The following is a 13738-nucleotide window of genomic DNA, read 5'->3' on the forward strand; positions in this document are numbered from 1 at the left end:
TATATATATATATATATATATATATATATATATATATATATATATATATATATATATATTTTATAATACATCAGTTTATTTGCTATCTTAACTAAGTATAATCTATACAAAAGGTTCAGAGACCATGTGCATTAATAAAGATTCCTGTCTGCTGTATATCCTTCATTTGAGGTTAGTATTGGCCTATTATGATGAATGCAACCTTACGGCTCGAGGACTCGCGTTAGATTTCAGATTTTTTCAAAGTACCGTGTGTGTGTGTGTGTGTGTGTGTGTGTGTGTGTGTGTGTGTGTGTGTGTGTGTGTGTGTGTGTGTGTGTGTGTGTGTGTGTGTGTGTGTGTGTGTGTGCATGAGTCTGATATTAGGTATCCACAATTTGTGATAGATGCAGTGGTCTGAGCTAGGTGCGAATCCCAGTCTTGAAGGGTGACGTAAGGTAATAGTCATGGACGCTAATATACACACTCATTAATTCTCGCCATGGATCGCTGGGCGAAAGGATATATGAAAGGAGGAGGACAGCATGTTTTCTCTAAGAACATCGAGCACCGGGCACAGGGTGAGAAGCAACTAGATTGTCCTTCTTCATGAGATAACTGTTCATCTTTTTTTTTTTTTTTTTTTTTGTATGTCTCAGCTAGCAATTTAAAGGGAGGAAATTTCATATGAGTTTGATAAACTCCTTTTATCAATGTGATATCAAAACTATGCCACACTAAATGTTAATGTAATATATATATATATATATATATATATATATATATATATATATATATATATATATATATATATATATATATATATATATATATATATATATATATCGCATACGTGAAGAGAGCACTCATCAAGAATTAGAAACACTAAAGGCCGGTTCACACTTGCCTATTTGTGACTGAAATTTTGCGTACATAATTTTTCCGACTCAAAATCGTTGCGTAGCGACTGGATAAAGCAGTCACAAAACAAGACCAGCATGTTAATGTTGCTAGTCGATTGCGACTTTATTTACGTCGTGGCGTCACGAAGTAAGCCTTGAAAATATTGTCTCCAGGTATAGAGAAGATATTAAAGAGTTGGTGAGGGAAAAGAACACATCTGGGATCCCAGAAATGAATTATACAATAAAAAAAAATTTAAAAAGCATGTGCAATTCGTCGTTCGACGAAATAGCTGCCAATCTACAAGAAGTGTTTCCCTCAGTGCAGGGTGTTGGTGGAGGTGAGGATTGAACACTTGTCAGGATTTAATTTGATCATAATTGTGCACAGTCTTCTTAAGATTAACAATTTAAATGTAGGCTAATTTAGAATGTGGTAGACACTCTTTCTTTTCTTTTGCTTAGCCAGGGACGTATCCACAGCCATTTTCTTTACTGTTGACTCTTCCGGTACGCCAAAAGAAGAGCAACCACAGCTTCAGCATCGTCACTGGAGAAAGACATCTTCGCGGGTAGCTGTTTGTTTACACTCACTTCCCGCCAAGGCGCCAACTAGTCGATACATTCCGGGCGCTAAGTGTGACACTTTCAGACTAGAAGGAATGAGTCGAAATCTCTACATAAGTAAAATTTCACCCGCAAATTGGTACATGTGAACACGCCTTAAGTGCTCGTTAACAACGGATATAAAAACACAAATTACCAACGTCATCAAGACAGCGACCAGAAAAAAAAAACATCAAATGATTTTACAAGAACCACATGTCTGTACTGTGGATATGTAGTAAGTAGTATGTTCCTTTCCCTTGTACCTCCCAAATATAGCACCCCAGCAACACCAGCAAGCTTTAGTTGGGCTGGAGTCTTTGAGGCGGGTACGCTCTCGGGGTTTGCCAAAGCTGTTTTTTGCTTGTCCTGTCGCAATACAGTCATCTACAGCCAGCCAGCGTGTCCTTCATTCCTCTCTCTGGTAAACTCTGAAACTCCCTGCCTGCTTCTCTATTTCCATCTTCGTACGACTTGACTTGTTTTTCAAGAGGGAAGTTTCAATACTTTTGTTCCTGAGTTTCAGCTAACTCTTATTATCTTTACGGAAACTGGCAATCAAGTGGGCTTTTTTTTTTTTGTTTATTTTGTTTCCCTTGGCCAGTTTCCCTCTTGCGTATATTATATATATATATATATATATATATATATATATATATATATATATATATATATATATATATATATATATATTATAATACCAGCTGGCATCTTAATGCAATTCAATTAATTAAGATATCAATATAGCAGTGCTTTCACCGTTGCTGAAAAAAAAAGATTCACGAAATTCAATATGAAACATGGTTTTATTAATATTTCAATAATATGACCATGATAAGATAATGCTACATTGATGACAATCTCATTTTTCTCGTACAGGGGCGACGTCATGCTGGCGGGTGAGCGCATCGAGGAGGTGTTGGGGGCAGTGGGCTGTGGCAGAAGATCGCTGCCTTTTTTTGTGGTTCTTGGATTAGGTAAATATTTCTGGCTTTTTTTTTTTTTTGTCACCTTTGGGTGAATACAAGGTTTCAACGAGGCTCAGAGGTCCCACCCCGTTTGATCATTTGACGCCACTGTAGGGTCCAAACTCTCTCTCTCTCTCTCTCTCTCTCTCTCTCTCTCTCTCTCTCTCTCTCTCTCTCTCTCTCTCTCTCTCTCTCTCTCTCTCTCTCTCTCTCTCTCTCTCTCTCTCTCTCTCTCTCTCTCTCTCTCTCTCTCTCTCTCTCTCTCTCTCTCTCTCTCTCTCTCTCTCTCTCTCTCTCTCTCTCTCTCTCTCTCTCTCTCTCTCTCTCTCTCTCTCTCTCTCTCTCTCTCTCTCTCTCTCTCTCTCTCTCTCTCTCTCTCTCTCTCTCTCTCTCTCTCTCTCTCTCTCTCTCTCTCTCTCTCTCTCTCTCTCTCTCTCTCTCTCTCTCTCTCTCTCTCTCTCTCTCTCTCTCTCTCTCTCTCTCTCTCTCTCTCTCTCTCTCTCTCTCTCTCTCTCTCTCTCTCTCTCTCTCTCTCTCTCTCTCTCTCTCTCTCTCTCTCTCTCTCTCTCTCTCTCTCTCTCTCTCTCTCTCTCTCTCTCTCTCGACTCAAAATCGTTGCGTAGCGACTGGATAAAACAGTCACAAAACAAGACCAGCATGTTAATGTTGCTAGTCGATTGCGACTTTATTTACGTCGTGGCGTCACGAAGTAAGCCTTGAAAATATTGTCTCCAGGTATAGAGAAGATATTAAAGAGTTGGTGAGGGAAAAGAACACATCTGGGATCCCAGAAATGAATTATACAATAAAAAAAAATTTAAAAAGCATGTGCAATTCGTCGTTCGACGAAATAGCTGCCAATCTACAAGAAGTGTTTCCCTCAGTGCAGGGTGTTGGTGGAGGTGAGGATTGAACACTTGTCAGGATTTAATTTGATCATAATTGTGCACAGTCTTCTTAAGATTAACAATTTAAATGTAGGCTAATTTAGAATGTGGTAGACACTCTTTTCTTTTCTTTTGCTTAGCCAGGGACGTATCCACAGCCATTTTCTTTACTGTTGACTCTTCCGGTACGCCAAAAGAAGAGCAACCACAGCTTCAGCATCGTCACTGGAGAAAGACATCTTCGCGGGTAGCTGTTTGTTTACACTCACTTCCCGCCAAGGCGCCAACTAGTCGATACATTCCGGGCGCTAAGTGTGACACTTTCAGACTAGAAGGAATGAGTCGAAATCTCTACATAAGTAAAATTTCACCGCAAATTGGTACATGTGAACACGCCTTAAGTGCTCGTTAACAACGGATATAAAACACAAATTACCAACGTCATCAAGACAGCGACCAGAAAAAAAACATCAAATGATTTTACAAGAACCACATGTCTGTACTGTGGATATGTAGTAAATAGTATGTTCCTTTCCTTGTACCTCCCAAATATAGCACCCCAGCAACACCAGCAAGCTTTAGTTGGGCTGGAGTCTTTGAGGCAGGTACGCTCTCGAGGGTTTGCCAAAGCTGTTTTTGCTTGTCCTGTCGCAATACAGTCATCTACAGCCAGCCAGCGTGTCCTTCATTCCTCTCTCTGGTAAACTCTGAAACTCCCTGCCTGCTTCTCTATTTCCATCTTCGTACGACTTGACTTGTTTTCAAGAGGAAGTTTCAATACTTTTGTTCCTGAGTTTCAGCTAACTCTTATTATCTTTACGAAACTGGCAATCAAGTGGGCTTTTTTTTTTTGTTTATTTTGTTTCCCTTGGCCAGTTTCCCTCTTGCGTAATTATATATATATATATATATATATATATATATATATATATATATATATATATATATATATATATATATATATATATATATATATTATAATACTGGCATCTTAATGCAATTCAATTAATTAAGATATCAATATAGCAGTGCTTTCACCGTTGCTGAAAAAAAAAAGATTCACGAAATTCAATATGAAACATGGTTTTATTAATATTTCAATAATATGACCATGATAAGATAATGCTACATTGATGACAATCTCATTTTCTCGTACAGGGCGACGTCATGCTGGCGGGTGAGCGCATCGAGGAGGTGTTGGGGGCAGTGGGCTGTGGCAGAAGATCACTGCCTTTTTTTGTGGTTCTTGGATTAGGTAAATATTTCTGGCTTTTTTTTTTTTTTGTCACCTTTGGGTGAATACAAAGGTTTCAACGAGGCTCAGAGGTCCCACCCGTTTGATCATTTGACGCCACTGTAGGGTCAAAACTCTCTCTCTCTCTCTCTCTCTCTCTCTCTCTCTCTCTCTCTCTCTCTCTCTCTCTCTCTCTCTCTCTCTCTCTCTCTCTCTCTCTCTCTCTCTCTCTCTCTCTCTCTCTCTCTCTCTCTCTCTCTCTCTCTCTCTCTCTCTCTCTCTCTCTCTCTCTCTCTCTCTCTCTCTCTCTCTCTCTCTCTCTCTCTCTCTCTCTCTCTCTCTCTCTCTCTCTCTCTCTCTCTCTCTCTCTCTCTCTCTCTCTCTCTCTCTCTCTCTCTCTCTCTCTCTCTCTCTCTCTCTCTCTCTCTCTCTCTCTCTCTCTCTCTCTCTCTCTCTCTCTCTCTCTCTCTCTCTCTCTCTCTCTCTCTCTCTCTCTCTCTCTCTCTCTCTCTCTCTCTCTCTCTCTCTCTCTCTCTCTCTCTCTCTCTCTCTCTCTCTCTCTCTCTCTCTCTCTCTCTCTCTCTCTCTCTCTCTCTCTCTCTCTCTCTCTCTCTCTCTCTCTCTCTCTCTCTCTCTCTCTCTCTCTCTCTCTCTCTCTCTCTCTCTCTCTCTCTCTCTCTCTCTCTCTCTCTCTCTCTCTCTCTCTCTCTCTCTCTCTCTCTCTCTCTCTCTCTCTCTCTCTCTCTCTCTCTCTCTCTCTCTCTCTCTCTCTCTCTCTCTCTCTCTCTCTCTCTCTCTCTCTCTCTCTCTCTCTCTCTCTCTCTCTCTCTCTCTCTCTCTCTCTCTCTCTCTCTCTCTCTCTCTCTCTCTCTCTCTCTCTCTCTCTCTCTCTCTCTCTCTCTCTCTCTCTCTCTCTCTCTCTCTCTCTCTCTCTCTCTCTCTCTCTCTCTCTCTCTCTCTCTCTCTCTCTCTCTCTCTCTCTCTCTCTCTCTCTCTCTCTCTCTCTCTCTCTCTCTCTCTCTCTCTCTCTCTCTCTCTCTCTCTCTCTCTCTCTCTCTCTCTCTCTCTCTCTCTCTCTCTCTCTCTCTCTCTCTCTCTCTCTCTCTCTCTCTCTCTCTCTCTCTCTCTCTCTCTCTCTTGACCACATGAATTTTCACACATCTAACAGTGAATTTCTTCCTTGCAGCCAATATAGTTCAAATTCAGCTCATCATTGCTTCCCTGCTTAGCATCACTCTTCCATTCCGATGCCACACCTCCGCCTCACTGCAGTTGGAGGACGTCGTCTACCTTGTGCCTGACAGGTAAGTGCTTATGTTTCTGTGTGTGTGTGTGTGTTTCACTGTTTGATCTGCTGCAGTCTCTGACGAGACAGCCAGACGTTACCCTACGGAACGAGCTCAGAGCTCATTATTTCTGATCTTCGGATAGGCCTGAGACCAGGCACACACCACACACCGGGACAACAAGGTGTGTGTGTGTGTGTGTGTGTGTGTGTGTGTGTGTGTGTGTGTGTGTGTGTGTGTGTGTGTGTGTGTGTGTGTGTGTGTGTGTGTGTGTGTGTGTGTGTGTTGATTATTTTGATTAATAGTAGTAGTAATAGTAGTAGTAGTAGTAGTAGTAATAGTAGTAGTAGTAATAGTAGTAGTAGTAGTAGTAGTAGTATTTTCATGTGAGAAGAAAAAACTGGGCAAGTGCAGCAGAATAAGTAAAAAACAAATAATAATAATAATAATAATAATAATAATAATAATAATAATAATAACAATAATAATGATAGTAATAATAGTAATAATAATTATAATAATAATAATAAAGGCCCACCTAGAATGGCAGTCCCCGTTCACATCCGAGAGTTACCCAAAAAGGGATTATGGACATTCCTTACGAAGCAAGATTGAACATGTCAAGTTTATAATCATTAGAGACGAAGATTAAGGAAGAATTTGATGGAAGTTATTAAGGGCTATGGGAGTTATGAAAACGGCACGCTAGCAAAATTTTCACGATAAGTAATCATAATAGGAAAAATAACGGGTTCCAATTTTGATTTTGAAAAGAGATAGGAAGGCATTGGCTCTCGAATAAAATAGGAAAAATGGAACGGACTATGTATTAATACTTAGGTGTGTGAGGTAACTCATTATGGAAGTTAAGAAGAGCATTCAACAATCTTATCGAAGGAGATGATAGTTGGAAATAAATAGGTATATATCATACAAGGACTACTTAAATTTTTTTTATTTATTTATTTAATTTTTTTTACGCTATGACCTATAGCGCCTTGAAGAGTATGAGAAGAGCTGTTCAGCTTCCACTCACTAATGGAGCAGGCAATTTTATTCATAGTGGTACCCATATTAAGGTCCATATCACCACCCCAGCGCATCTTTGGTGTAACCACCTAGAACCTGGGTACCATGGTGACATGTAGGTAACTTTAAACCACTCAACAAATGGCATAGTTTCAAGGCGGTATGTGGTGGGACTCGAACCTTACGCGTGGACGTCTGCCCGATCTCACGGTCTTATGACTTCATGAAGCTTTACTTATTTTCTTATAATCTTATGTTCTTATAAACTCATGTACAAAAAGAGTCTTAAACGGGGAGAAGAGATGAAAAGGGGAATAGGAAGTTTGAATTGCACTATAACTTGTAATTCAACACTGAATGATTTTGAGTATGTTCATCCTTCATATTTCCATTCTTAACTTCATTGCCGCTGTAAATTAAATAATTCATAATGAATAATTTATCTTATTTATATATTTATTTTCTCTCTCTCTCTCCCTCTCTCTCTCTCTCTCTCTCTCTCTCTCTCTCTCTCTCTCTCTCTCTCTCTCTCTCTCTCTCTCTCTCTCTCTCTCTCTCTCTCTCTTTGCCAGTGTCTCATCTGATATCGAAGTGGATGCCTTCTTCTCCTCCGATGGCATCAAAAAGATGGCCCCGCAAGATTTCTTTGACAGCAAGTGCTTGGAACCCTCTACCCCGTTTTCTCAATCTGAAAATTCTTCAAGCTCTCCATCTCAGGCTCCGCCTTGGTTCCACGCCACCGGTATGGCAACGTGTCCCTACATTCAATACGATGACTCCGAGTACATATCAACAATCGTCTCCCAGGTGAGGTATAAGATGAGCGTTGTAGTAGTTACTTTAGTAGTAGAAAGTGTAACAGTAGTAATGATAATGATGATGGTGATATTAATGATAATAAAAATGGAAATGATAATAATAATAACTATAATAATAATAATGATAATAATAATAATAATAATAATAATAACAATAATGATAATGATAATAATAATGATAAGGATAATAATAATAATTCTAATTATAATTTTGATAGAAATAATAATAAAGAAAATAATAACAATGATAATAATGTTAGTAGTAGTAGTTAAAGTAGTAGTTGTTTATTTATTCTTTTTATGCAAGAAGGGAAGCCGGCTAAGGAGAGAGAAAAAAATAAAGAAAGGCCAGTTCGCAAAAGGCCCAGTTATCCCAAAAGTGTGGGATAAATGTCATGAAAGCTCTCTTAAAAGAAGTCAATTAGCAGGAAAATAGAAACACAGAAGCAGGCAAGAAGTTCTAGAGTTTACCAGAGGAAGAATAAATGATTGAAAGTATTGGTTAACTCTTGCATTAGGGACGGAATAGGAGTGAAAGGAAGAAGAAAGGCGCAACGAGGCCGCAGGAGGAAGGGAGGCATGCAGTTAGTCAAATCAGAAGGGCAGTTAACATGAAAATAGCGATAAAAGATAGAAAGAGATGCAATGTTTCGGCGGTGAGAAAGAAGCTGAAGACAGTCAGCCAGAGGAGAAAAGTTGATGAGACTAAAAACTTTTGATTTCACCCTATTTAACAAAACTGTGTGAGTTAAACCCCCCCAAACATGCGAAGAGTACTCCATACATGGACGGATAAGGTCCTTGTACAAAATCAGTAGTTGGAGGGATAAGAAAAATTGGCGGAGACACCTCAGAACGCCTAACTTCATAGAAACTGTTTTAACAAGAGATAAGATTTGAAGTTTCCAGTTTTGATTATGAGTAAAGAACAGACTGAAGATGTTCAGTGTAGAAGGGGGGGACAGTTAAGTGTCATTAAAGTAGAGGTGATATTTGTCTGGAAGGTTATGTCGAGTTGAAAGATGGAGGAATTGAGTCTTTCAGCATTGAACACTACTAAGTTTTCTCTGCCCCAATCAGAAATCATAAAATTCAGAAGTCAGGCATTTTGTGGCGTCCTTGCGTAATCTGTTGACTTCCTGAATGGTTGGTCGTCTCTGAAAAGTGTGTACAGTGTGTAAGTGTGCACAGTTTTATAAAGAAGGATGGAATTATGAAACAGGTTCCATTGTGTTTTGTCCTAATGTCAAGAAGAAAGAAAAGGACTATGTAGTTGTCATAAGAAAAATTACTGATTTAACGTCAACATCCGTTTGTGAAATTGTTTTGGATTTTGGATTTCGAAAGAGCACTTTGGTCAGCAGTGCGAGTTTGCTTTCCCGAGGCTTCCCTTCATGGCTGCTGGTTTCACTGGGCCCAAGCAGTGTACCGCAGAGTGGAAAGACTAAGTCTACAAAACTCGCTGTAAGACAATTCATTCGGCAGTTAATGGTGCTGCTAAACTTACCTCCATCTCATATAGAGCTAGCTTTTCGTCATATCATTAGCCAGCCACTTCCTGATCATCGACTTCAAGATCTCATTACCTACTATGAAAAAAGTGGATCAGGAACGAGATGCATCTCCCACATTCTTGGAGCTCTTATAAGCGCCCTGTTCGGACTAATAACGATGCAGACGTGTGGCACCATATATATATATATATATATATATATATATATATATATATATATATATATATATATATATATATATATATATATATATATATATATATATATATATATATATATATATATATATATATATATATATATATATATATATATATATATATATATATATATATATATATATATATATATATATATATATATATATATATATATATACCAAAGGAAACATGCTATCCAAAAGCATTTTGACCTCGATGACCTATGGATGAAATATGAGAATAAATCCATAACAACATCAGAATTTCTAAACCAGTGCGCTGAACTGCTGGTTCATGCTGAGAACTAAGCTTGTATTAAGTCAATGTACAGTATGCTCAATTTTATTGGTTGACAAATTTTAATTATTGTATGCGATTTTAATGTTTGTCATGTGTTTTTAATTTTTCTTACAATAAGTATTTTATCTTCCTACTTGTTATCTGGTACATAGCAACCTTGTTTGGTACATACAACCCAAACAGTGGTACAAAGGAGCCGGTACATAGCAGTCCACCAATGGTACATATAAGCCAAAGAAGTGGTACGTAGGAGCCGGTACATAGCAACCGACGGTACATGGCAGCTAGCATTCCTGTAGATTCATAAAATATTAAACTATATTTTTCATTGGCAGTATCACTGAGTAAATCTTTGATAAAATGTGGTTGAAGTACAATACATACTATATCTCTGCATTTCTGTTGTTCCACATTTACGTTCTTTGCAACTTCACTGTCACCAAATATCTTTCTGCAGACCTCAGCGTAACACGGTGTTTGGTGGTGGTTATTGAGGAAATTTATTCTCTTGATATTGTTTTATATTGTAATTACTTAGTCTTAACTACTAGCTCGTTTAGGTATAAGCAGAGTGTATGGAACACTCTGAAAGGCGAACTGAAACAGTGTAGTTCACGCAGGGAGGTTAAGCCGGTAATCTGTCTGCGGTACAGCAGCTGTAAACACCCTTTGGATTTATACCTGTGATTCCTTAAACCTTTAAGCGCCAGAGATTGTTGGACCGTTCACAGTTACGTTCACTGCTACGTTCACTGCTACGTTCATCATATGGGTGACGAAGTAAAGCACCGTAAGAAAATTGAACGAGTGTCAATAACCTGGCGTACCGATACCTAGAAGATACCCTTGGCTAGCGCCCCGGAGTGGTTGTTATACTCAGTAATGGCATGAGTAGTATTGAATTAACACTTTCCTGCAACAAGAAGTGCGATGCGGCCTTTGGCTTCACTGGTGGCAAGAGATAACTTTTCAAAAACTTTGGGAAATTATAATTTCGCCTGACGAATACTACTGAATGGATCTGGAGCTTTTACGTGTTTTTGCATTTGTGTGTGTTCCCTAAGTCACTGAACTTGGCATTTATGACAAGCTTACTGAGGAGACAAAATGCTTTCTTCTTATCATCCTCAAATGGCCGCAACCAGTCCTTCAGATCAGAAAAGACTCCCAGCTTCTTCTGTAATACTGGTCGTATGGAGCCATGGTCACATCGTATACACTGCAGTACAATACAACTCGGAGCGTAACATCCAAGAGAGAAGCGTTGCAATGAAACTCAGTCTGAGAAATTGACCTACCGCAGCGCCGCCTGGCTTTGAGAATACTGCGATTGGGAGATTCCGTCACGCTAAGTTTTGTAATTTCGCGCTATAAAAAGCGCCAGGCGCAGTTTTCTAAAAAACGCGCAGAACCAATGTTGAACGCGCTAGAAATAACGCGTTTCTAGTTAAAAAGAGAAAATTGGAATCGTCAGATCAGCCAGAGACGCCACGCGGGGAAAGGAATGTTCAGTGTGTCCACTGGCACAATGCTTAGCAACCAAAATCGCGGAGTCCTCTCATAAAAAAAAAAAAAGTAGCTCACTGGCCGATCACAGGTGAACAAATAACTGCAATGCAAAAACTAAAGAGGATGTGGTGTGTTTAACTGTCTATGCTATGCCCATAGTGTGTGATGTATGCCTTCAGTCTTACAGTTAGCAGATGACTAATCAATTTTCTTATTGCGCCAGTGAAGAAAATGTGCAGATAACAAATCAATATAGTGGTTCTTAAGCGCTACTTTTTAAACATACATGGCAACGTCTTGTGACAGCCACCCAGCACCAGCTCACCACAAACAGTTGACGTTTCTACATGATATAAACCTCGCCATCATCTGACTCCTAAAGTTATGTGTGTGTTTTGTTACGGTGAAGATTCCTCAAAGATTCAGTAGCATTGAATATTCTGTCGTGTTATTCCTGTGAGGATATTCATGACATGATATTCATTCTGTCATGGGAATACAGCTCAACACAGTTTCGTCCAAATGACAACACAGCCGCACCATCAGCACAACAGTACAAATGCAAATAAATAAGGGGCAAAATTTGCAGAACAAAACACAGTGTGACATTACTTAGAAAGAATATCGTGTAATCTAAAGTAATCTTAACAGGAGTGGCGCGGACACCGGGCAATCATCATGAAATGAGTGAATGTTTGATACACAAACACAAAAAGTGCCACTGTATTAGTTTTTTATCTGTGCATTTTCGTCACTGACATAACGAGAAATTTTATTTTTCATCTGTTAATTGTTTCCTGTAAGGTTCTGACTGCATACATCACACAGAATAATGATATTTTAATGTTGCGAAGCAAGATTCGTGTTCTTAGTGCACCGGGGAGGTGGGAGACGGGTTAGCTGAGGCCCACTAAGGGGGGAGCAAAAGCCGTTACACAAAACTTCTACCTTAATTTATCATAAAATAAAGCAAAACACAGCATGTGTATAGAGTATTTATTTATTTTTTTTTCTTAGAATTACTTGAACTGTCCCAAAGTATGTAGCTTATCTCACGGACATCCTGCATATAGAATGGTAGATTGGCAAATGGAAAGTCCAGGAGCTCTATTCAACATTTTTTTTTCTACGTTAGGCCTATAGCGCCTGTAGGCACACTTGAAGAGTGTATGGGAAGCGCTGTTCAGCTTCTGCCCATTAGTGGCACAGGCAGTTTTATTTATAGTGGTACCCATATTAAGGTCCACATCACCCCGAAACTCATCTTGGGTGTAACCATCTAGAACCAGGGTATCATGGTGATCTGTAGGTAACTTTAAACCACTCGACAAATGACAAAGTGTTTTAAGGCTGTACGTGGTGGGATAGTTAAATCGTTAGGTCTCACACCGTCACTCTACTGACCCTCTTAATTAAAGTTCACAATTTGTCAACTCTAAATATACAGAAAGAAAAAGGTTTTTGGTATAACTTTCTTTTATCCAAATTATTTTTGACATCCTATTACTACTTTTGATAATAGTTAGACGCTGGATTCAAAAGAAAGAAACATGATAAATAGAAGATTAAGGGGCATCACGCGAGGGTTATTACCAGTATCTTCCAGCACCTAATAGCATCTACTATCATCTTCCAGCATCTTATCTTCTGAATTCCGGACCTCGCTTATGATGGAACTCTTCTGCCATCTTTGTTTGTAAACATTGCCATACTGTCACACGAACACTCACATACATGTGAAATATTTTTAACAAAAACCGAATAACTAATTATATCATTATATAAATTAAAAGTGAAGGAAACACGCCATTGAAATGAGCCGTTGAAAACGCAATTCTTCACAACGATCACCAGAACCAGATGACCCACCGCTCTCATCATCAAGACACTCTGTTCTCTGCGTTGAACCCTACTGTTTTGCCGAGTTACGTTTTATGCTTTCAGTTCTTTGAATAATCATTACATTAAGAACGATAATAGTTAGTCGCCTCATCTGGTCGTCGTCTATGATCCCATTTGTTCTGCTTTGATGAGGAGAACTCAGGAACGGGAGCGTCACTCGTGTGACGAACCTACCAGTAGCTGGAGTGAAATGTTGCCGGTACCAACATATCTAAGCATCTTCTTGTCAGAAAAACACTCCCGTGTGACCCACTTTAGAGTAGTCGGAATATACTCGTAGAAAGTAGTTTGTGTTATGTTGGTGTAGGTCTTTCTTGTGTCTTGTGTTCCTCCTCTCAAAGAGCCTCCCTGTTTCCCTAGAGTAGCCTCACAAGGAGGTTGTTGGTGTGTTGGATAGGTTTGTTAACATCAGACTTGAGTGTTGACACGGGCTCCAACGAGCCCGTTAAAGGAGACTCAATAATCTTGCAGGTGAGATAAGTCACCGTGACGGCAGGTAGCTCTGACCATGGCGTAAGTTGAGGAAGAGGTGCAAAGGCGATAATGGATTCGCCAGCAGTGTCATTAGCTGGTGAAAGTGAATGTCCCAAGAGCTTGTCGGATG

At 39.4% G+C, this 13738-nt stretch overlaps 1 protein-coding gene across 1 annotated transcript in view; it reads left to right on the forward strand.

Moving 5' to 3' along the window:
* Positions 1 to 547: 547 nt before the first annotated feature.
* Positions 548 to 13738, forward strand: part of LOC123502855 (organic cation transporter protein-like) — a 34707-nt gene continuing 21516 nt past the window's right edge. The window contains exons 1-4 of the mRNA XM_045252128.1: positions 548 to 560; positions 2367 to 2464; positions 5763 to 5880; positions 7464 to 7698. Coding sequence (XP_045108063.1) covers positions 2377 to 2464; positions 5763 to 5880; positions 7464 to 7698 — 441 coding nt within the window. The 5' untranslated portion in view covers positions 548 to 560; positions 2367 to 2376. The remainder of the gene's footprint in view (positions 561 to 2366; positions 2465 to 5762; positions 5881 to 7463; positions 7699 to 13738) is intronic.

The sequence above is a fragment of the Portunus trituberculatus genome, chromosome 12, assembly GCF_017591435.1.
Source record: "Portunus trituberculatus isolate SZX2019 chromosome 12, ASM1759143v1, whole genome shotgun sequence".
NCBI classification, from domain to species: domain Eukaryota; kingdom Metazoa; phylum Arthropoda; class Malacostraca; order Decapoda; family Portunidae; genus Portunus; species Portunus trituberculatus.